Here is a 25,197-nt window from a genome sequence, read left to right on the forward strand (position 1 = left end):
CCGGTAGCGGACTTTTAATCAGTAATACAGCGTAGAACTTTCTGCCAAAACGGCTGGTTTATTTTATAATAACACTATTTGATAAGAAATTTAAATGGTTTTCAGAATATATACTTTACTTCGCAGCTTAAGAAGACAGTATTCTCAACATGGGGTAATAGGTGTTTCATGCAATCTTGAGCAAAATAAAATTTTAACACCGCTGATAATTACACTACAACTTGTAATATGCCATGTTGTCCTACAGACCTCCTTTGACGGCCTTATAACACTTTCGATCTTTTCTGGTACCACAAATCCCGAAGTATTTCCTAAGTTCATCGAAACGTTTTAGAAAACTGCGGACGAGACTCACAATCATAGAATGCGAAAAATCTCAATATTTATGCTCTTTAGCTCTTTGCATTTATATTATTATTCCAAATATTTATACAGGATATAGCTACTTCGGTGTTTGAAACACTGTTATCAATGTGGGTTCTGTGTTAAATATACATTAGGTATACACCTCGGCATTGCCTACCCAATTTCCCTCACATGGCATGGGTTGACCCGTAGCTGTGGTGAAAACACTTGCTAAGCATGCCCGCGCTGTGGACCGAACCACGGACCCATTGATTACAAAGCAAACGCCATAACCACAAGGCCACGCGCTACATATCCCAACCTTTCTAATTTTTACTAATCATGTTTAAGTTCTCTGGTGCTCCTCTACTTTCACAAAACCTTCAGTGGCAGCAATGAGACCTAAAACAACAGTTGTGATCCTCAAAGCAGAAAGAAAATTTGTTGATTCTATTTAAGTTTTCTCTCTTTGCTTTCATGACAAACATATAAATTACATAATTTATTGTCATCATTACAAATAATTTGCATATAATTAAAATAAATTAAAAACAGTAGAAAATGGACGCACGAATTAACTGCAAACAATAATGGAAATATATCAGGGAGACGTTCTGGAGGTTTCACGGTAGCGTGTAAAATGTGCACAGAAATATTGACGAACAACGAAAAACCAATCTAAAATATACAACCAACACTATTAGAAAGGTGTATTACTGAAAATACTGCAACACAAACATGAAACAAACATCTCTCGCATCTTTAGTCGGACAAGAATAAGAAATAAACTTACACATAATTTCAGCCATTTTGAATGTGACTTTAGATCAACTATAAACATTGAAGCGACCAGAAAGATGGCGAGCAACGCAAAATATGACACAGCTTGTCCATCACGAAACAACAGTGGATACATACTGAAAAATATATTAAACTTTAAATTCACCACAGCCTGAAATATTCAGGGTGTAAAAAACGATAGAGAACAGTAGTGTGAATAGACTATCGAGTAAATGCGAGTAAGGGGAGTTGATTTTTGCGTAAATTGATTTTCGCAAATTTTGCGATAATTAAATCCCGCGAAATTTTTATTCCTGTTTAAAAAACTACATATAATAATACGTGAATTTGAACTTTAGCAGTATTTTTTGTGTCCTACAAAGCCCTTAAAAAACGATACAAATTGAAAAACATAACATCAAATTCTTATTGCGAAAAAATTAATTCTAGGCTAATATTAGGACTTGCAAACTTCGTGGAAATTAATTCTCGCAAAAATAAAGTCCCTTAAAGTAATTCCATAAACAAATTCTTGGAAACTAGCCGTTAACCCGTGGAAAAATCCACGGGGTCGCCCTTCCTTTATCGCATTACGTGTTTCTGTAACACGACGTTTTTCTCGCGGAGAGAGACAAAATACGGCTATTATTAAAGAGACTAGTCGTTATCCCGTGGAAAATTCCACGGGCTCGCCCGTCCTTTTTAAACCGTACTGCGTGTGTCTCGCTACTTGCGCACCTAAGCTACCATTTTGCGTGACAAACGGACAGACGTATACGGGTATTATAATATAGATAATCGTTAGCCCATGAGAAAAATCCACGGGTTCGCCCGTCCTTTTTATACCGCATTGCGTGCGTCTCGCTACCTGCGCAGTTAAGCTACCATTTTGCGTGACAAACAGACGGACGAACGGACGGACGGACGGACAGACGTATGCGGGTAATATAATGTAGAGAACGTTAAATAATTATAAATACAGATGAAAATCAAAAAATAATAGTACATTTCTCTGTTAAAAAAGAACACAACATACGATCAGTTTACCTGACAGTTGATACTGCAAGAAACCAAACACTTGCAACAGGAGTATAAGGAAAAACCAAACAAACCGGTCTAAAAAACACAAACACGACTTTCAATACAAACGTGCATAAAACTATGATAAAAAATCAGAAATATTTTTTACTAGCGCCAATAATAACATATTTTTACAAGCTAACAAAATTAGACTAAAAAATCATCATTTATTTTATTAGTATACTTACAAAGCTACAATGAGTATCGACTTTTCATGAACTTGATAAGAGAACAAAAAAAACGCCAGCGAACAGTTTACCTAAACAAAATATGAAAATCTAAACAGGCCTCAAATAAGCACTAAGGATTTTTTTGCTACAGTAGTTGTAGAAAAAACAAGAGTATAGTTCATGTCATGCAATGAACGATAAAAAGTTTGCTCTACAGCTAGTTGTTGTTATTCATCACGTAACTAAGGAGAGATGTTAAAATTTTACAAGTCTATATTTTCCATAGCTATGTTTCTTTATCGTACATTCATCGAGAAATACGGTGTGCATAGAAAGTAGGTATTTATGGGCCATCTTAAACTAAAAATTTAATTTTTTAAGATTCAAGTATCACTTACCAGTGCGAAGAGAAACTTCTTCTTCGAAGCACACACAAACAGGTTAATACAAGAAGGTAAACAAACCAGTAAGGTTGTGGTAATGCTGAAAGAGAAAGGATTAATTGCATGACTGTATTGTTGAAAAAGATTTTTCTTAGAAAAGAAGACTTTCACAAGAAGGAAGTTTTCAGTAGGAAAGATGCACTTGGATGAAACAGTATCGTGTTTAGCAATCCACTGTTCTCAAAACAATGTTAGCTGTAAGTACAAATATCTTATTAGTGGAATCCAAACTTACCATAACCACACAATGTGTTCCTGTTTCAGAATGTGCTTAATCTTGATAACAGCGGACAATGCACACCAAAAATTTGCTACTTTATCCTAAAAGGAATTACCACGATCATCTTTGCTTTATCATGGTAGATTTTTCACTGTTATAAAATTTTCGGTGAATATTTCTAAACACAGTAATTTTGTGACAGAAACTCTGTCACAAAATTACTTGTTTTAGCCAAGTGAGAAACAAAAGTTCCAGGAGTTTGCAGCAATCAACTTTCCAAGATTAATTATTGTGCTTCACGCTAATAATTTGGCTATACAGCTATGTTGTAGACACATTATGTTTGTATTGTGATTAGTTGTTAATTCCACAATGGTACTTGTAATGACAATAAAGTCTATTTTATTAAATTCTTAGAAATGGTTTACTTTCGGTGGCATCGCCTTATAATCTAATGCACGACTTTTTGCCAACATACAATGTTTTATATTTTACATCACACTCTACGTTCATTTTGGAAATAACATAGAAGCTACAAATTTTCCATATAATTTTGTCCAACATTGTGGATTACCACAAATGCTCATAAACTCACGAGCCACAAGCCGTGTATTTGTTTCTTGGAAGCTTATTTCCTTTGCCTAACTTGATTATCATGGCACACAAATACGAAATACTGGCGATCTTAAGGTTTTATTAATAATAGGATGTTGTAAGTTTGAGAAAAAGTTGAAAAACATACCTCATATAAACCACGATTTAATGGGAAGAGTCTGCGTAACACTTGCAATGCTGACTCAGCACTTCTTAAAAATGGTAACCAGCTAAATATAAGATGAACAGCTAGCATATATAGTATAAACAGCTAGCATATATAAGATAAACAGCTAGCATATATAGTACGAACAGCCAGCATATATAGGATGAACAGCTAGCATATATAAAATAAACAGCTAGCATATATAAGATAAACAGCTAGCATATATAAGATAAACAGCTAGCATATATAGTATGAACAGCTAGCATATATAGGATGAACAGCTAGCATATATAGGATGAACAGCTAGCATATATAAGATAAACAGCTAGCATATATAAGATGAACAGCTAGCATACATAAGATGAACAGCTAGCATATATAGTACGAACAGCTAGCATATATAATACGAACAGCTAGCATATATAGGATGAACAGCTAGCATATATAGGATGAACAGCTAGCATATATAAGATGAACAGCTAGCATATATAAGATGAACAGCTAGCATATATAAGATGAACAGCTAGCATATATAAGATGAACAGCTAGCATATATAAGATGAACAGCTAGCATATATAAGATAAACAGCTAGCATATATAAGATGAACAGCTAGCATATATAGGATGAACAGCTAGCATATATAAGATGAACAGCCAGCATATATAGGATGAACAGCTAGCATATATAAGATAAACAGCTAGCATATATAAGATAAACAGCTAGCATATATAGTATGAACGGCTAGCATATATAGGATGAACAGCTAGCATATATAGGATGAACAGCTAGCATATATAGGATGAACAGCTAGCATATATAAGATGAGCAGGTAGCATATATATTATGAACAGCTAGCATATATAGTACGAACAGCTAGCATACACAGGATGAACAGCTAGCATACACAGGATGAACAGCTAGCATAACAGGATGAACAGCTAGCTTATATAGGATAAACAGCTAGCATATATAATGACATGGTGATTTAAAAATGACCAGCTAGAAAGTGGAATACTGTATTGATTTTTTAAAGTCGTATAAATATATTCTAGTATGAAACTGTGATACGCTATGTATATCTTAGGTTCTCTGTTATTACAAAAGCCTTGCACCAACTGACTCTATTGACAAAAGGTGGCTTCTCAGCTGTTTATGTTGTTAATAAAAGGATCAAATGAAACTTGAATCAATTTTATTATCATTTACACATTTTTTACTTATAAGGTACAGAAAATCTGCAAGATAGAGATACTTTGCAAGAAATACTTGATAAGAAATTGAGACATACCACAATATAAAAGAAAATATGACTGTTATTCCAATTGATGCCAATTTTACAAAACTTTGAAACCTAAGAATTAAAAGTTTATGTACGGTTTTTACTTGGTTAAGTGTCGGAGCACTCATTCAATTCTCCGAGTTTAGGAGAGCTGGAAAGAAACAGTATCAAAAAATATGTTGTTTGCTTTGAAAAAGATACGTCAATTTTAAATATTTTGGTCGGTTTGAGTTAATTTCGCGGGCGTAAATTACCTAATAAGGTATTAATTTGCAAGCTTAACTCACCAACACAAACTGACTATCACTTACCAACTCTTCTGATTATAGCATACACCCAACAAATAAAAGAAGACTGGTAACGAGTGATATAATTCCATTTGCTTATAATTCAACGCAAACACAAAACATATCGAGCCAATTAGATGTGCGTTTTTTATGAAAGAGATGACAGCTAACAACATCAAGCCTAAACTAACACAATTATATCTATTCAGAAGTTAAGGTTATAAGAAAAATGCCATCCTGAAAGCAAGATTATATAACAAAATGTCATTACTTAAATTTGTAAAAATGTGTTACCATGATAGGCAGCCAAAAATTGATTTAATTATTTTTGGTTACATAGCCAAGTCTTTAATTGCAGGCCTTTTCCAAATGCTAAACAAAATCAATTTAATCATGACATTCTCCAACTTTACCATTGTCATTCAATACTGTTTTCAATTTTCTGGTAGTTTCGTGGAATAGTTGGAGGGTTTTATCATGTCAACAGAATAAATATTACTTGATTGAAAAGATACTGAAAGTGTCCATGATCGACAAGTATAAGTCCAGGATATAACAACACAAAACATGAGATGCATAACTAAAAAAAGTGAAAGCAAGTGGACTGATTAGAAGACAACTAAAACACAAACAAGTGTATAAATAACATTTTATGGATAGTAGTAGGTGACTGAGTAGTTACAGCTACGTAATTCTGAGGGTTGTGCTAACCTATGTTTAATTGAATACATAGGTAACAGTATCAATACATTTCTAGTCTATGTATAAAAAAATATTAAACAGTATGGATAATGGTGATTCAAGCGCCTAAGCGGTAATGTCAAGGCTATCTCAGAATGTCATAAATGGATTTTATAGCTATCTATGGCTCCATCTTATCTTTTTTTGTTTTTTTTTTGTTCACGATAACAAAAGATCACAACATCTTACTTGATTGACTTTTGAAACTTTGTTCAACACAGTAGCAAAGTAGAATATGACAGCTGGTATGTAGATCAAAACATCAACAAACATCACTGTAATAAAAGGACAGTTTAGGGAGGAGGATTTACAAGAAGAAATAGCATTACTTTCCATGCATACAGTCTGTTCAATCAAAGTTAAAAAGCTTAAAAAATTTCATCTCAAAAGTTTAATTAGCTGTTCCAGTCCTTAAGGTCTGTAGTTCAACTCCTGAAAAACCTTTACATTTCATAAGGTTTACAGTGGAAAACATTGGATTTTGATTTTCACAGCATAAATTATTTTTAAATTATTCAGGTTGCAAAAATTAAGTTGCATAAAGTACTTCAAGATTTACAAATGTTTAAGGATTTGTTGTAAAATTGTCAATCATTTTCTTGTGCCTTTTAGGGAGAAGACTCTTTATCTAGAAATTATTAAGGTGCATGTGCCCTGTCGACAAAACAATTTTTTAAAACTTTAAAAAACCTACCACTATTTCTCATAAACAGCTTGTGTTGGTAACTTTCATGACCACGAGATGACTTCAACGCAACCCAATCAGGATTAATTAGGTTTGCTCTAAAACATTTAAATATTTGGGAAAGATCTATTACTTAATGTCAATGTTATTAATAACACTAAAGCAGAAATGTAACAAACTTACATATAGCCACAGATTTTACTGTGATATGCGGTTAAAGGAGGATAGTCAAGACCCCAATACATAAGGTCATTATCTTTCGTTTGTTGATACCTAAATTGAAAAAGCAGTAAGTATCATAAGAACTAACATCAGACAGAATGTTTATGTTAATCTAATTAACAACAGCACAAAGCAAATTACGAATGATAAGGAGGTTAACAGAGGGTTGATGAACTTCATTTGCTGTATAAAATAAAGGTTGTTCTCCATTATACAGGGAACAGAGCTGATTTGCTGAAAATTGTCTTGGGTATAGTTGCTATGGACAACAACAAAGTAACAGAGATTGAAAAAACTGTCATAGGACGTGTATCCCTGATGCATCCAATGGGAATTTAATACTAGTAAAGCAGTATGCGCACTAAATTTTGACACTGAAAAATATAATTTTCAGATTTTTAAACATTAAAAATATTTTCAACATTGTTTAGGTGACACATGTTTATCACTTGACTTAATAAAATTGATAATAAAGGTCATTTACACAAATACAAGGTATGTATACGTACCAATCTGTGATGTTTAAATGATATGTAATTTCCATCCAATGTCTCTGGGCTTCATAATCTCCAAATATTGGAGGTGTGTTGGCACCAGAATATGAATTCAATGACACGCAATAACGTACAACCAGAGAAATCAAAACGATACAACTTAATAATAATAAATAATTCTTTTCCATATTTTGCTCTGCAAAATATAAAAACAGTTTTTTATTTATAAGCCATGCATATATCAAGGCTATCAATAAGAAAATAACACCAGAGCAATAAGTTGCTCACCCCAGGTTACAATAATTTACACTGGGCAAGCAATCTACATAAATAGAATAAGTTCATAAACGCCTATTTTATTACAAAATCTTTTTATCTATTTTATCTTGTCCTTTTTATATATTTTGGTTATTTTTTACTCAAATAATAAGAAAGATAACACTGGTTTCCATGAGACATGAATTGATATTGCTCAGCCCAACAAAATTTTTGTGGAACCGGGAGAGCCTTCGCATGAGCAAGAGCGATTGCTCTCCCCTTATTGATACGCCTGATAAGTCTTTTTGTGTGGTACAAATAACTGCATTTAAGAATAAAACTAGAAAATCCTGTCAAATAAATATTTTAGTTGAATAAAAACTTTAGCATTACATGAACTTTGATTTATTTATTGAAAAAAAAAGTAAAGTCAATATAACATAACACCTAAAATTAAATTCTTGTTGCTTTAATACTAAAGATAGTTTTCCTCTTGTATCCCCACTTCTATTTTTCACTGTAACTTAAACTTATTTAGTTAGTTGCTGACATATTTCAAGCAAACGTTTACTCCTGGCAATTTACAGTGCAATCAACAATTTGTACAAACCAAGGTGCCATCAAACTGAAGTTCAGATACAAGAGGAAGGCTGTTTGAGCAGTTTTATGTTTGTGTTGCATATAGAATTGAGAAACAAAATGCTAAATAATATGATTTATAAAAATGGGCTTGATAGTTTTTATCGCAACGACAATTAGAAACATTTTATATTTATTAAGAACACACAGGAAAAAAAATTCTAATAAAAATTTGGAGGTGCAAAGTCCTGCGGTCTCTCCTCCCTCTTTTCACGAATAAATTTATCTTGTGTATATATTGAGTTCTTAGGCCTAACAAAAGGTTGTGGAACAAAGGCTCTATCTTTCCCCTTATCCCAATCTCTTTCTTTTTCTGTTCCCTTTCTACACTCTTTTAATAATTCATCAATATTTTGTAGCTGATCATCTGTCTGATCAATATTAGAATGTGTGATTTGTTCAGGAGGATTCTGCAAAGTACTCAAATTCTTATCTGCAGCTAATTCGCTATCATCAGCACTAAGTCCCATTTTCTTCTTTTTCACTTTATTTAGTCTTTCCTGTAAAGCAGCTTTTCGTTTCAACTGTAGCTGTTCTTTTTTATTTTGAATTTCTTTTGTCTTGTTCCGCATCTTTTGAAGATCTTCCATCTGTTTTTTTCTTTCTTCCTCATTCTTTGAGAAAGCATAGTATGCGGTACCAAGCTCTCTTACTTCATCGAATTTGATGTTTTCATAGTGCACTGGACCATCAAGTAATTCCTGCTGTTCTGCTTCCCATTTTTCATGTAATTTTTCACGATACGCTTCATCAGCTTCATATATAGACGATGTTGGAGGCTGGTCAAGAGACTCTTCAGATTCTAAAGTTTTCTTTTGGAAATCAACAAGAAATTTTGTTTCACCATATATATTTTCAAAGTCTTCCATCTCACCACTTTTCATCTTATCATATATCTTCGATTTTGCTTCAAGCTTTTGACGAGCTTTTGCAAGCATTTCAAGAGTTTCCGAGTCTAATGTTTCTTTTTCTTCTTTATTTTCATTATCTATTTCTTTATCTTTCTTCTTTTTCTTTTTCTTTCCTGTTAATGACTGTATCTACATAAAAGAGAGATAAAAGTTTCAACTAAAGGATATGACCAAATGTAAATATTGCTTAACTAACTTGTTTTTTACACTGGCTTAAACTACACTGTGAGTACAAGACAGAAGCATCATTCCTTATAATGATTTCTATTCACCTATTAAAATGAGCACTAGACAGAGAAACACAAAGTTTTCATTACTTTTATCTTGGTGACAAATGCATTATTAATCAGACCACACATTTTTGGTAGGACTAGGCCCCGCAATAAGTGCTATGTGATTGCATTTCTGCACACTGTTGCATAGATAATCGTGTAGATAAAAAACATATATTCATATAAATTTACTGATTCCTTTTAATTTGCGGGTCATTGTAAAGTTTATTTAACAATGAGAAAGCAATTTTGTGAGTGTAATAAAATGAATCGCAGCTACGGGGAGGAGATAGTTGCATGTGCTGTATCAATTGTATTTTTACTTTATTTTTATATTTTCAGTGACAGCGATTAATAAGTGAGCAGTAGTTGTGAAATGATACCTCCCATTCTTCGGTAGTAGATTAAAATTATTTTAACCTTAGAGAGATGAAAAAATGTTCTCCAGGATCGTGTTATAGAAAGATCCGCAGCATAAAAATTGAGAACTAAAAGCAATTTTCAATGTGTGAAAAAGAAATGAACAATAGATCATAGGAGAAAAAATATAGCATTTTATTCTGTGTTTCATTGTTGAAAGGAAAATATTTAAAAACCTTTAAAGGTTTAAAAGTAAGTATAGAGATTTTTAAAAATAAACAATGTTACTTTTAGATATAAAATTTCTCTTGTTGATTTCCACCAGCGAAGGCGGAATCTTTAAAATCGCCTGAGGAGATAGAGAGATAGGGAGATAGAGATAGATAGATAGATAGAGACATCGCAGCTAGGCTGGACGCCCGAAATTTATCCAGGCTAAAGATTTTTTTCTGAGAACGAGGCTAAAATGAGTTTTAAGCCAATAAGAATCCTAACAGTGCAACAGATTGTTTTATCATCCAATGAACAACTTTATTTTAAAGTTTATATGCTGTCAAAAGTTAAAGCTCGTGCAGTGTAGCATAATGAAGATCGTCTTATAATTCGCCATCTTTGATGTTACGTCATTTCTTTCTGTACAATTTTTCAAGCACCCAGACTAAAGCTATATTCAGCAGAACTAATTAATTATTCATGAATTTTATTTTTTATTCATTGAGTTGTATTTTAACATTGCAGGTTAGTTAAGGCCAGGATACACTTGTATAATATCATTAAATATATTCTATAATACAGTTATAACTTTTCTACAATATACTTATAATTTAGTAAAATATATATCTTTTCATTTAATTTCATCTATTGTCACACAAACAAAAGGCATTAGAAACCAGATCACCAACAATATTATTAAAATCAAACTTGTTTGATTTTATTCAAATATTATAGCCATGCAGCAAATTATGAGGTTATGACGCACATGTCAGGTGTTGAAATTATACATATTATAGCTATATTATATAGAAATAAAGATGTAACATGAAGTACTAACATTCACAATTGTCCAAAATCCTGGCATATTTTTTAAACATGTTAAAGCAAGTCGTCCTGTCAACATTAACAAACTTGTATCATGTAGTTTAAAAACTGGCCATCCCAATGTTGATAAGTTATTATGCTTCACAAAATTTTGCAACAAAAAACGTTACCATGTTGGTTTTCATAAAAACCAATAATATATAAAATTGATTAATTTTTATTTTCCTGTCTATTCAAATATATATAATACATAAACAAAATAATTTACCTTTGCGAAAGTTTGATTCCCTTTTTTATTATATTCTTCATGTTTTTTAGATTTTTGTATCAACTGTTCTTCTTTTCTTGTTAATTCAGCTTTTAAGTCTACTAGCGATGATCCACTATACATGATTTTTTTCACTAAAATGAATATTAAACTAATAATTCACAATGACAACTGTGATGGAACAACCATCCCTTTAAGAACAACAGAAAATTTCTCCAAATAAAAATTGACAATCACAACACATTATAGGATATAATCCTTTTCCTCCGACATATTTAAAATATATAAAATGAAAGCAATTCCGAATATATGCACGTGTTCTTAAACTTAAAATCAAAGTCAAGAGAAGTTAATACCGTATTTTCCGGTATATAACCCGGACAACGTATAACCCGCAGCGCAGCTTTTTTAGGGAGTTATAAAATAGATGCAATCAGATAGCCTGCACCTTCGTATAACCCGCATAAAGTTTCAATCAATGTGTTTTACTAACCCGCACCTTTGCATAACCCGCATCATGTTAAGAAAAAAATTCAGCATATTAAACAAACAAACAAATAAAAACCATTCTATCAGGTTATAAACCTAAAGTAAAATCTCTGTTTTTTATGTATATTGAAGTTTTTTTGGCATAAAAATAAACAACATAATAATAATCACGAATTGTCTGTAACAGCGATGCACATAACGTTCTTTTCTAATGTTTATAGAATTTTGTTATCTATTTATATCTCAGCAATCACAGTGTACATAATAAAATGAATGGCGGGAATGAGGAGCAGATAGCTGCGTGTCTTATATTTATTTTTGATATTTTCAGTGGCCACCTGTTGCTCGAAGGTAGCGAAGATAAAAAAAGAAAATTATTATCTATAGTTTAATTTTAACATTTTTTAAAATTTTTAACAGGAATTAATAATTAAGTCCTGGGCACTATAGGTTGTGCAATACGTGTCAATTAAACCTAAAAATGATACCTGGCTATATTGCTCTATTACCAAAAACAAATCATTTCAATGTGCTCAATGTGATTGCAAAGATATAAATAGATTAGAATCACATTCAATACAAAAGAAAAATAATCTCCAGAATTGTGTTTCAGGGAGAGCTCGTAATATTAGCAATGGCAAGTAATAGAAAGTTAAAGAAAGCAATTTCGCTGTGTAAAAAAATTAAATCATGTAGTTGAAGTAAGATTACGTAGATATAGGATCGCGCATGCAGGTATATTAATTTAAGAATTTTATCCCGTTGGTACTATTTTCTTCATTGAGTGTATAAACTTTAAATTTCACAATAAATGACAGAAAATATAAACTTATCACATAACCCGCACCACAATATAACTCGCACCAACGGTGGAACTTGTATAAATCATCTTATAACCTGTGGGTTATTTAACGAAAAATATGGTATGTAGTTTTTATAAAAGTAGATATTTTGATTTATTACTAAATTCTTATCAAGACACAGTAAAATGATGAGTCTAAAAGTAAAGCTTATACAGTTTGAAACGTATAAGATAATTGTTTATTACACAAGGGATAAAAGAATAAAAATAAAATAAAAGAAGCAGTGCACAACAATCGTAATTCCCTTGAAAGTTCTATGCAAGAATCAATGTAGGAATCTCTTTAACTTGTTCTAATTTTAGGGTTTGTAGAATAACAAACATGAACTAAATAACCAGATCTATTTTTAATGCTACATTTGTATGTTATATAAATTTTATAAGGTGTTACTATTGACAGGAAATCAACACAAAATATTAACATTAAGCAGAGGTACTGACCACTCTAAAAAGAGAGATAGACAAACTTAAGTGAAAAACATCATTTGTCATTGGTACATTTTCTAGATTCCACATTCCACATGCTGAGCTTGTAAAATACTTGTTAGATATATAGATTAAATAGATAAAAAATAGATAAAAAAGTTCCCTCCAAAAAAAAAATGTAAAACTTTAAAATATGGTTTAATTCAATTCTTTATTAAAATGAGATGCAATAATTGTATCCTGGACTGAATCTTTATCAAATTCTAAACATTGCAGAAAAGCATCATACTAAAAAATTAAATTGTTTAATTTATCACAACCTCTTTACATGTTTCTCACTGGTAGTTATTGGTAGATTTGCATTTTTAATAAATCTGGTGGTCCCCTTAAAGTCACAAAAAATTATATACATTTGTATTATATATTGCTGTGTCTAAAAAAATTAAATTTCCCAGCTGCAGAATATTAGGAGCCAGCTAAAGGACCGGGAAAACATACCCAGACTCTGAGTTTCCTAGCACTTATTTAGGCCAGGCCAGAAGAACCAGGATTTTAAGTTACTGTAAAAGAAACATATTTTTTTTATTAGGTTTTTTTGCAAAAAATTCATGACATATAAAAATTTTTTTTTTTTCGAATGACATATTTTATATTCCATGAAAATATTTGGAACATCCCTTTTTTCTGGAAAAAGCCTTTTCAGATGTGTTGTGAAGGATACTCACACCTTTGAGATATGTGCAAAATGAGTTGAGCATATTTTTTGTAAACATTATGTATGATATGGAACTATGGTATAAATCTATGCAGGTTTACTTTCACCATCGATAAATATATATATACTAGTCGATAAGGCCCGTGGAGAAGTCCACTGAGGCAGAATGAAAATTTTGATGTTGTCAGCAACCCGTCCACAAAAAAAAGTTTTCACGCTTCCTCTATTGTGTAGAGCGTAAATTGCTGATCAAGAAAATTTATATGTTCATGTGGCTTTGATGAGTGGTTATTGAGATATAAGGGTTTAAAAATTTTGCTGACGTCAGGAATGGCCTGCAGAAACCCCCAAAATTTTTTTTGGAAATTTCTACACCTATTGCCTTCATCATATAGATCTTGAAACGCCTATCAAGAAAATGCATAGAATCATGTACATTTGACAAACGGTTGCAGAGATTTTAGGATTTGAAGGTTTTTTGATAACGTCATCAACCCGTCCATTTCAAAACGGATGTTGGGACCCATTGAAAAAATTGCCCAAATTGGTCTTAGGTGGTTCCTAGTTACCCACACGGTTAAAAATCATTGACGTTACCACCTCATTTCCAAGTTATTTAGCCTAAAATGTTTTGGTGCAATGTAATAGCCTCATTAATTTAAAAAATCATTAAAAAAAATCAAAGTTAAGGAGTATGCATATGAGCTTTTTCTTGTAACCTGACTTTTGTTTGTTAATAATTCTGAACGTGTGCATGCATATTCAGCATAAAGAAAAAGTTAACACTTCCATCAGGTTTCTGTATACTCAGCTCACACATTTTCATAACACCTACGAAAATCTTTAAAAACAAATATCTCGTTAGTAAATCTTCACATACATGCATTTACGTTTGCCGTCTCTTTTTCTGAAGCCGAAATTTTTGGTAATGGAAAGCTGAATAAATTATGCACAAAAGGTTCCCGGATTTTTTGTATAAATTACTGATTAGCGAATTGTGACGACAGAAAGAAAAAAATATGCAATTTTTTGAATGATTATATATAATTACAAATAAATACATATCATGAAAATGACACCATCAAAAAAGTCTTTTGTCAAGCATTCAGAAACAAACAAAAAAAAAATATATTTTTATATATTTTTTTGTTGATAAATTATAAGCGTTTCTATGAGACTAGTGGGCTTTTTCCTTTACAGTATATAACCTTAACCCTTTCACTCCCAGTCCTCCGCACAGCGGGTGATAAGAAACCCGTGATTTTATCCTGTCCTCCGCCCAGCGGGAGATCAAGTTGGGTGCGTTTTTAGGGCGCGATTCCTTGTTTTTATTGCACAAACGGCGCCTTGTTCGAAAGCTGATGAAATCCGCGGCTATTTACAGGAATCTAAATCAAAAAATCTCATTCACAACGATTTTCAGACGATTTTGAATTTTGTCTAGAAAAATGTCAGGACAAAAAAATGACATATGACATGAATGATATAGTTAATTTTATGACTGAAAGTGATGGGGAAATTGATCTTGGGGAAGATTTTGATGACACTGATGACAGTGATTGGGAGTATAATAAAGAAGAAAGAAGAAAAGCTGTCCCTGAACCAAACCACCCTGCAACTGCACCTGCAGCACCGTTACTCAACACCGGTGAGGAGTCTGCTACCGACCAAAGTGTACAAGATAGTGACGATAAAGACAATTTGCCATTGAACTTATTGCGTCCTGACAACCACAATGCTGATATTGGCACAGTTGAGACAGAGAAAAATACAAGCCACTGAAAATGAGGGAGACAAAAACAACAACAATAATAACAATAACGCTGACAGATGGTTAGGACGTGGCAGAGGTTGTGTTCGAGGTTGAGGACGAGGTCGTGCAAGGGGACGTGGTAGAGGTAGAGGACGTGGCAGAGGTAGAGAACAACTGCAACCTAATGGTAATGATGAACAGAATTGGAGCTGGGAGAAGGAAAGGGAGGTTGGTATTGACAATGAGATATGTGTACCATATTTGGACGAAGAGCGCATAAAAGTTCCTCTACCTGATGACTTTTTTTCGCTCTACCTAACCGATGAAATATTTCAGCTTCTCGTTGATGAAACAAATCGGTTTGCTGAACAATATTTTGAACATAACCCTGAAAAAAGGAACAATACATATGCTGGGATGTGGTTACAAGTAACGTTGGAAGAAATGAAGTCATTTATTGCTATTATTTTGTTGATGGGTATAATTCACAAACCGTCAATTGATATGTACTGGGTGACAGATGAATTGTTATGTACTCCTGTTGTTTCTAAAATCATGACAAGAAACAGATTCCAACTAATTCTGAAGTTCTTGCACTTCAATAATAATGAAGATCCTAACTTTGATCCACAAAACGAAGATAGGGACAGCCTTCACAAAGTGAGACCGCTGATTGAGATGCTGCGTGAACGATGTTATGCTGTTTACTACCCAGGACAGAACTTGAGTGTTGATGAGTCTCTCGTACTTTTCAAAGGTCGTTTGAAGTTCAAACAGTATATACATCCGGACTAAACGAGCAAGGTCGGAATCAAACTTTATGAACTTTGTACCTCCAGTGGAATAACTCTTGATTTTTTAGTGTACTGTGGAAAAGGTATGTTTTATGATGACGACGGCAATGAAGGGATGCCAACGACTGAACGTATTTCTGCATCATTGATGGTCCCGTACTTTTACAAAAATCACATCTTATTTACTGATAACTTCTACACCAGTCCGAGTCTTGCTGAATACTTTTTAAACCATGGCACCCATCTTTGCGGAACAGTTAGAAGTAATCGTAAACATTTCTGCAAGGATATCATCGATGTCGCGTTGGAAAAAGGAGAAGCATCTTTTTACAGATCAACCAACAACAACAAAATAGTTGTTTCAAAATACAGAGCTGCAAAGGACAAATCTGGTAACAAACCAAAAATTGTTTTTTTGCTATCAACATGTCATTCAGCCATAATGTCAGAAACTGGTCAGGCAAACAAAGATGGTGTAGCGATCCGCAAATCCACTATGATAAAATCGTACAACAGCCACATGGGAGGTGTTGACATGGTCGATCAGCAGCTGCATAACATAGATGTCCTCAGAAAACACTACAAGTGGTACAAAAAGGTTGCTTTCAGATTGATTATGCAAGCAGTATTGAATTCCCACAAACTTTTTCAGTTTCGCACTGGGAACGAAAAGAAGACCTTCTTGGAATTCCTACAGGATGTTATTGCAAGTTTAGCCAAGCAGAATGAGCTACCACAGAACTATGTCCCTGATGATGGTAGAGAGAGACTTACTGGTAGACATTTTCCATCAGTACAAGTTGCAGACGAAGATGCAAAAGACAAGAGGCCGTCCAAAAATTGCCGTGTTTGTTATGCAAAAAATAAGCGCACCGATAAAGGCCGTCCGCTGAAGACTGTCTATATTTGTGAAAAGTGTCCATCACAGCCAGGACTTCACCCTGACAAATGCTTTGAGATCTATATATCATACTCAAGAGCATTTTGGTGAATAAAGGGATGTTTTTGCTAATATTATGTAGAAACAATACGCGTACATTTTGTCACCTTTATGAACTTTTTAAAAGTTATGACGTCATCAGTACCGTTTATGATGTAAATTTTTCTCTTTTTTTGGTTCTATTTGTTGTAAGGTGTTGGACAGACAAGAACACTTGTGTATGTTGTTAAATATATTATATAGCTCCTCACTTGTTACATGTCTGTTGCCTACTGATACAGGCTAGCACACCCATTGACCATACCTGGACTCTCCATCCTACAGCTAAAGGAGAGTCTTGACTAGAGCCCAGGTGGTCAGGGGAAAGTACAGGACAGAACAGCAAAACAAACATGGCTGACTCACTGCAAAACAAATACACAAATGCCATGTTTGCAGGACAGGGAACACTGAGATATAAATATAACAAACTATATACAATTTACAGATATCAAAACAGTTCTCCTACACTCTCCCCAACTTTCTGAAGATATCGCCATAACTTAACAACCAAATAAATCGTAACTCTGCAACGACTCGTAATTAGATCCAATCGACTGCCAATCACGCATGAATATCCAACCATCACCAACCATCGGAATTTACGTTGATAACACATTCAATATGTTTCAATGATATATTGACTTGAATACAGTTCAATTTCAATATTTTCTTTCCATCAGTCATTTACGTTGAATTTACGTTGAACTACGTGTAATTTTTTTTTTTTTGTAACACATGGTATAACTTCTTAGGAGCTAGTATGGCGTACGGGTGACAGAGCTTGAAATCCCTCCACAAGAGTGACAATGGCTGCTAACATTTGTCTACTAAGTTAGGTTCACTCTAAGAGCTTACTAACCGCCTCGACTTTGGCAGACCAATTGGTTAATTGGTGATTGACATTTTGTCTACTAAGCTAGGTTCACTCAAAGAGCTTACTAGCCGCCTCGACCTTGTCAGACCAATTTGTTGAAAACCACGGAGGGTGACATTGGTGATTGACATTTGTCTACTAAGCTAGGTTCACTCAAAGAGCTTACTAGCCGCCTCGACTTTGTCAGACCAATTTGTTGAAAACCACGGAGGGTGACATTGGTGATTGACATTTGTCTACTAAGCTAGGTTCACTCAAAGAGCTTACTAGCCGCCTCGACTTTGTCAGACCAATTTGTTCCCAACCACAGAAGAGTTCTCCTTGTCCATGAGATGTCCATAGAAGGTAGTACATAAAAAAAAGAGAATCAGTAATTAACATATTTCCTTCATCAGCACGCTAGCAGATATGAAGCACTTTTGTTTCTACAGTGACTGAGTGTATACTTCTCAGTCGAAACACAGCATTTTGGTATACCCAACACATGTAATTACATACAAAACTGCATCTGTTTTATCCCTCCCTTAACTATATAGTACCTTATCTCCCCTTGGATATTCTGAAAGGTTTTGAACTATAGTAAGCATTTCCATCAGAGTCATATGTTAGTATTTTAGGGGGTCTTCTCTCCCTTTTTGGACGTCTCTTTACCTCTGATCTGTCTTCCGTGATATCTGACGCTCCTTCTGTATTATCATCTCCCATAGTTGTCTCTTCCAAAGCATAATTATCCAATCCATCACTCTCCACTGTACTGTCCAATTCCTCTGTGGGCTCACCTGCGCTTCCCTCGTCTCCTCGGGTCTCAACTATGCTCTCCACTCCTCCCTCCCCTACAATCCTGACGTCAGGTAAACTATGTTTTCTTTTTCTTTTTTGCAACTTCCGCATCAAATACCTCTTAAGCGAGTTTGGTAAGTCGTCATCTGAGTCTGAAGTATCACTAGAAATAATTTCTTCTTCAGCTATCTTTCTGCTAGGTTTCTTGACCATCGTTTTTTTCGTGGATTGTTCTTCTTTGGGAAGTAGGTTACATTTCATAAGAAGATTTCTATGTAATGTTCTAATATTTCCTTTCCCATCTTCCTGCTTGACTTTGTACACTGGTATGTTTGGAAAACATTCAACTACTTGGAAAACCTTATCCTCCCAATATGAGCGTAGTTTCCCAGTTCCTCCTCTCTCTGATAGGTTTCTTACTAATACTCTGTCTCCTTCACTTATTTCACCACCATGTTGTTTCTTGTCATAATGCGACTTACTCTCAGCAGATGCCTTTGTGGAATGGTTAGCTGCAATATCACAAGCTTGTTGAAGGGACGTCTTCCACTGATCAATAAAATCTTTCTGGGACCTAGTACATCCATCCCTATCCTCTATCTGGAGCATGTAATCTATGGGAAGCCTGCTTTCTCTACCAAACATCAAAAAGTGAGGGGTATAACCAGTTGACCTACAGACTGTACTGTTATAAGCAAAAATGAGCTTTTTCACATGGTCTTTCCAGTTATTCTTTTGTTCCTTATTCAGTGTCTTCAACATGTTAATAACTGTTCGATTTAACCGCTCGCAGTGTCCATTACCCATTGGGTGATATGGTGTGGTATTTGATTTTTTTATACCTGACAATTCCTGTAATCTATTCCATAGTTTGTTGTTAAACTCGCTACCTCTGTCATGATGGATTCTTTTAGGAAAGCCAAAGTTTAGTACAAAGTCATTAAATATTTTGTCTGCAGCGGCTTTTGCTGACTTGGTTTTTGTGGCATAGGCTTGGGAAAAACGTGTAAAACTATCTATTACAACTAACAGATATTCAAAGCCTCCCTTACATCTATCTAGATGCAGAAAATCAATGGATATGATTTCGAATGGTCGTGTACTACTTATCGCTCCCATAGGTGCTCTTTGCTCCTTACTTGGTCTTTTATCTTTTAGACATTTGCATTTCTTGGTGACATACTCAGAAATATCCTTTGCCATACTGGGCCAGTAAAACCTTTTCTTTGCCAAATCGATAACACGATCACTGCCCAGGTGTCCCATATTCTCATGTAGTTGAACATAAATTAATTTATGGTACCTTGATGGCATAACAATCTGTGTATTTTGAGTTGTTACCTTAACAAGTATCTTCTCTTTATTTGTTAACTGTAGGTTATCAAAGTACCTTAACAACTGTTTGGTTTTTCTTGGTAACGCTTTGATTTGACATATCTGTGGCTTTTTTCCAATCAAAACAGCTTTGTATACTGGTCCTATGATATTATCGTTTATTTGCCAGTTTCGCAACTCTGTCAATTCAATTCTTTCTACATCAATGGCAGTGTCTGCGTCAAAGAACGATAAAGCATTTATACTAACTGGTGTGTCAGTTGTTGTATGCAGCACAGAAGTAAGTATTGCATTTATTGATTGAATACTGATGTTTTCTGTATGATTCTTAAAGCAGTGCATTCTTGATAGATAGTCACAATCATTACTCATCTTACCGGGTCTGTATTTTACGGTGAACTGGAATTGAGATAGAGCTGATACCCATCGGAGACCAGTAGCATTGAGTTTTGCTGTTGTTAAAACATAGGATAAAGGGTTATTGTCTGAATACACAGTGAAAGGTTTGCTGTAATAAAGGTACTCATGAAATTTGTCACATATAGCCCACTTTAGGGCCAAGAATTCCAATTTTCCTGAATGTAAGTGGTAATTCTTTTCTGGAGGTGTTAATGTTCTAGACGCATAAGCTATTACCTTAAGAACATCATTTTGCATTTGATACAACACTGCACCCAAACCAGTTTGTGAAGCGTCACAATGTAGGATGAATGGTTGATTAAAATCTGGGTATGCCATGATCTCGGGTGATTTTAATCTTTCAACAAGGCTATTAACAATTTCAAGATGGGCAGGTTTCCAGTCAATCTTTTCTAAAGACGCTTTCTGACCTTTGCTTTTCTTAGCACTATTTACTCTGCTATCTTCCTCTCCATGATATGGGATTGAAATCAAATCATAAAGTGGCTTCACTTTTCTAGCAAAATCTTTTATAGTTGAACGATAATATCCAAGAAAACCCAGCAAACTTCTCAATTCTCCTACATTCTTAGGTGATCTGTTGATTTTCTCAAGAGCTTCAATGGTTCCAGGATCATCCATATATCCTTCAGCCGTGATTATTTTGCCTAAATACTTTACAGACTTCTTAAAAAGGCAACATTTCTTTGGGTTAAGCTTTGCTCCATTCTCAATCAATTTTTTGAAAATCCTTCCCAAATCATCAAGGTGGTCTTCGAACGTTCCGCTGTAACCAATTATATCATCCATATATGGAAAACAGATCTCATCCTTTAATTCCCCAAGGCATTCATTCATAAAGCGCTGAAACTTTGGTGGGGCATTCTTTAGACCATACGGTATCCTGATCCACTCATACAGGGCCCATTGTGTAGAGAATGCTGTATACTTTTGGGATTCTGGATTGACATATCCTTGATGGTATGCTTGGGAAAGATCCAAGGTGGAGAACCACAATTTTCCAGCAAGGTTGTCAATGATATCGTGCACCCTTGGTATTGGCATGCGATCAGGGATAGTTTTGGCATTTAAATCTCTGTAATCTACACAAAGTCTCAGTGAGCCATCTTTTTTTCTAACACATACTACAGGGCTGGAATAAGGAGAATCTGAAGTTTTAATCCATCCATTCAATTCTAGATTTTTCAGGTGGTCTTTTACCTCTTGGTGGAGCTGCTTAGGAATACGTCTGTAAGCCTTTTGAACTGGAATGTTGTCACTAAGCTTGATGTCTAATTGCAGCTTCTTAAGACTTCCAATATCATCATGATCTCTAGAGAAAGCCTTATTATACTTTCTGAGAAGAAATTCTACTTTTTCCCTTTGTTCATCTTTCAGGTGTGTGAGATCCACAGGTGGTAGCCAATCATTCTCTTCCGACATGATAACATTTTCGGTATCTAGAGCACTCACATTAACACAATTAGCATTCATAGCGGTCATGGTTCCTCTAGCATACGAAGCTTCTCCAATTAATTTTTGGGCTTGTAGTTTTATATCAACACTGTTGTAGTTTGCGATAGGAAACACAAGTTTTGATTTTCTTTGCTTGATGATACAGTCTTGCGATTTCAAATCCTCTGCTAATTTTGGTGAAACAAATAGGTCCTCATTCGCTTTTTCCAGTCCTCTGACTTTACATTTTACCAACACCATGCTGTTTGCAGGAACTATAACAGTTTCAGACACAAATACTTTTCCACTATCCTCCTTTCTATCTTCCTGTACAGCCTTCACTAATTTTAGCGGTTCAACAAGGGTTGGTAAAGCTGATAGTAAGACATCCAACAGGGTTTCATTTCCTCCCTCCTTCTGAATGATAAATTTCATCAGATTAAATCCAATTATTGGGGTAGAAATCTGGTCCTTGGTAACAAGAAACGGGGTATTTATGACAATGTTATGGTTTGGTAAGGACAACGGTAAAACAGTTACACCAACAAGATTTAGTTCAGTGTTGTTCGCTGCTCTCAACGATATTTTCTCACTATTTCTATCCATGAAATCCTGAACAGGGTAAATATCTTTCTGTGGTAACTTTTCCTCTAACCACTGTTGACTGACTAAGCAACACATGCTTCCTGTATCCAGCAACCCCTCAAATTCTTTATTTTCTACTCTAACTTTAATCAAAGCTTTATCTCCAATCAAGTCCACTATTTCCTTTCTGCATAGGCTACTAGCAGTGACTGGGTTCGCATCAAGAGAGTAAACAAATGTTTGGGTATCACATACATTGTTAGAGTTATCCTTAAGACTATTTTTAACATGATTAACAATACCAGCAGACTGAAATGTTTCAGACGGCATCTGCGAAACAACATTATTTTCAGCAGGTAAAACAGGTTCAGACAAAACATTTTCAGGTGTAGTAGAAACATAACGCGGACAAACATGATCACATTTTACATTAGATACACTATTAGTAGTTTCAAAAGAACAATTTTTCTCACCAGACACATGCAGCTTTCCTCCACACAAAACACAAACATGATGAAACAACGACAAATCAGTTTGGGTTACCATATTTACAAATTTACCGGACAAATATTCCGGTACCGATTTTTCATTGTTACGGTTTTTATTTACATTAGTTGAAGTCGCACCGCCCGACCCAACTTTTCACCCAAAATTTCAGTTCTTCATGTAGGAACAAAAGAAACTAAAAAATGTAAGGATAGATAACAACAGACCATATTTAGACGCCATCTTAAAGTTTCTTCAATTGCATCGCATACAGCAGCTGGATATAGACTTGTTGCAAAATGAATTCCTCTACATTTTCTTAATAAACATAAAACCATCGCAACTTTTATTTTATTTATTTTTTGTTAAAAACACACCCTCTGGTGTATTTATAATCATATGTTGGATACATATATAATGTATTCAATTTGTCCACACTGTCAAATGTAAATTTTTGAAGCCTCAATTCATGTTGTCGCGTTCACCACAAGCTTTCAACATAGAACGATCTGCTTAAGTTGTTGTAATCAAAAAAATTTTGTAACATGTTTGTTGCTTATGATCTGCTTACAACATTCACATTTTTGCTTGCTCAGCGAGGTTCATACTCTAATCAAGCATGACGCTTACACGACTGTTGGAACAAAAAAATTGTCGGGAAATATTTATCATTTTATAATTCTTTTTTATTTGTTTATCTAATGACTCCAGGCTGGCTGCTTACCAGTTCCTTCGTTTTTTTTGAAAAATTTAAGTGTTATTTTGCTTAAGGAAAGCGCGTACATAGGATAGGGTGTGGCTATAAAACCTACAGAAATAATCTTTACTTTTAGCGACAGTCACATAGATGGAGCACCGTAACTTGGCGAGTAAGCTTTTATAAAAAGAGCTCTCCAAGTTTTAGGAAGAAGATTAATTAGATTTGGTTAACTAACAGTATCAAACATGAAGTATCTAGATCTTTTCCTTAGCAACTCGAAATTTAGAAAGTAATTTTTTTTTTGGTCAAAAAGAGTCCCTTTAAACACTTTCTAAAATATGACGTTCCTCATATGTTGACAAGGAAATCATTTTACAGCAGGTGATGTACAACTTTGTTCCAAGGACCTTTTTGTTTTCATCGACGCTGCGCTTGTCTGATATGCAAAAAGAGACAACAGGTCCTGGGATCGAGGTTGGGTAATGTAGAAAGAGGGCTGGGACAAATCGTTGTCAAAACTTGAATAAAATTTTAATGAAAAAATAATAAATTGGCGCCAAGCTGATAAAACAGTGAAAAGTCACATTTTATAGACGTGACGAAATACTTTTGTCGCTTGAAATCTGAAAATATAATTTTTTATAACATTACTTTTTAAATTAAAGAGGCTACGAACCGGTTAAAATGCTCACACTCCGTATATCCCGCGCCTATATTAAAAATCCGGCAAACGTGTTTCGCGCTTTGAATAGACCAGCGCACTTTGCTCGCTGGTTCAATATTTCTTTTCGAAAAGTGTATTACAAAGAATATTTCAGCGAGACTCATTCTGGATGAAAACATGACGAAGACTGGAGTAGATAAAAATTCTAGATATATCTATATGTTCGAGTCTGTAAATTACATACATGCCGGAAAAACAGCCAATTTTGTTTTTCGCCGCCATCAGCTCGACTTTCGTGTAATTCACTAAAGTCGAAAACCAACAGCCGTTCCGTAGCCCCTAACATATTTTTAATGTTAGATATTATTACACCACATTTCTTTTATTGAGAACCAGGAAATTTTACTACAGCCTGAGGTGTTTTATGTTTGTCACGTGTTTGACTTGAAAGCGTTTTTATTTTCAGTAACTTTCAGACTTGTTGTTCTTAGAAAATTGTTGTGCAAAGAGTGGATTAAAGGTTTCTCACAAAACTCTACCTTAATCAGCGAAAATTAAATTTCAATATAACAAAGTTTTAATACTTCATTTAACCTTATTTATGTCGGTAATTTTTGCGGGGGGTCAGCGGGGTAATTTTGTAA

General features: G+C 34.3%; 4 protein-coding genes across 4 annotated transcripts; 2 read left to right on the top strand and 2 right to left on the bottom strand.

The window, feature by feature from the left end:
* Positions 1-793: 793 nt before the first annotated feature.
* LOC130630590 (dolichyl pyrophosphate Man9GlcNAc2 alpha-1,3-glucosyltransferase-like) lies at positions 794-7,720 on the bottom strand. Its single transcript, XM_057444141.1, has 14 exons — positions 7,524-7,720; positions 6,976-7,065; positions 6,802-6,890; positions 6,297-6,382; positions 5,882-5,946; positions 5,391-5,567; positions 5,089-5,151; positions 3,781-3,862; positions 3,054-3,139; positions 2,774-2,858; positions 2,394-2,464; positions 2,173-2,241; positions 1,139-1,262; positions 794-1,023 (listed from the first exon to the last, which is right to left on the bottom strand). The coding sequence occupies exons 1-14, from the start codon at positions 7,694-7,696 to the stop codon at positions 796-798; spliced, it is 1,488 nt and encodes a 495-aa protein (XP_057300124.1). The 5' UTR covers positions 7,697-7,720; the 3' UTR covers positions 794-795.
* Positions 7,721-8,028: 308 nt separating this feature from the next.
* On the bottom strand, positions 8,029-11,682 carry LOC130630591 (coiled-coil domain-containing protein 174-like). Its single transcript, XM_057444142.1, has 2 exons — positions 11,255-11,682; positions 8,029-9,445 (listed from the first exon to the last, which is right to left on the bottom strand). Exons 1-2 carry the CDS (start codon positions 11,375-11,377, stop codon positions 8,567-8,569), a joined length of 1,002 nt encoding a protein of 333 aa, XP_057300125.1. The 5' UTR covers positions 11,378-11,682; the 3' UTR covers positions 8,029-8,566.
* A 3,528-nt stretch (positions 11,683-15,210) lies between these two features.
* On the top strand, positions 15,211-16,294 carry LOC130630101 (piggyBac transposable element-derived protein 4-like). The gene is made up of 2 exons (XM_057443499.1): positions 15,211-15,493; positions 15,615-16,294. The coding sequence occupies exons 1-2, from the start codon at positions 15,211-15,213 to the stop codon at positions 16,292-16,294; spliced, it is 963 nt and encodes a 320-aa protein (XP_057299482.1).
* An 84-nt stretch (positions 16,295-16,378) lies between these two features.
* On the top strand, positions 16,379-17,284 carry LOC130630102 (piggyBac transposable element-derived protein 4-like). Its single transcript, XM_057443500.1, has one exon. It carries the CDS (start codon positions 16,379-16,381, stop codon positions 17,282-17,284), a length of 906 nt encoding a protein of 301 aa, XP_057299483.1.
* The last annotated feature ends 7,913 nt before the right edge of the window (positions 17,285-25,197 follow it).

The sequence above is a fragment of the Hydractinia symbiolongicarpus genome, chromosome 2, assembly GCF_029227915.1.
Source record: "Hydractinia symbiolongicarpus strain clone_291-10 chromosome 2, HSymV2.1, whole genome shotgun sequence".
Classification (NCBI taxonomy): Eukaryota; Metazoa; Cnidaria; class Hydrozoa; order Anthoathecata; family Hydractiniidae; genus Hydractinia; species Hydractinia symbiolongicarpus.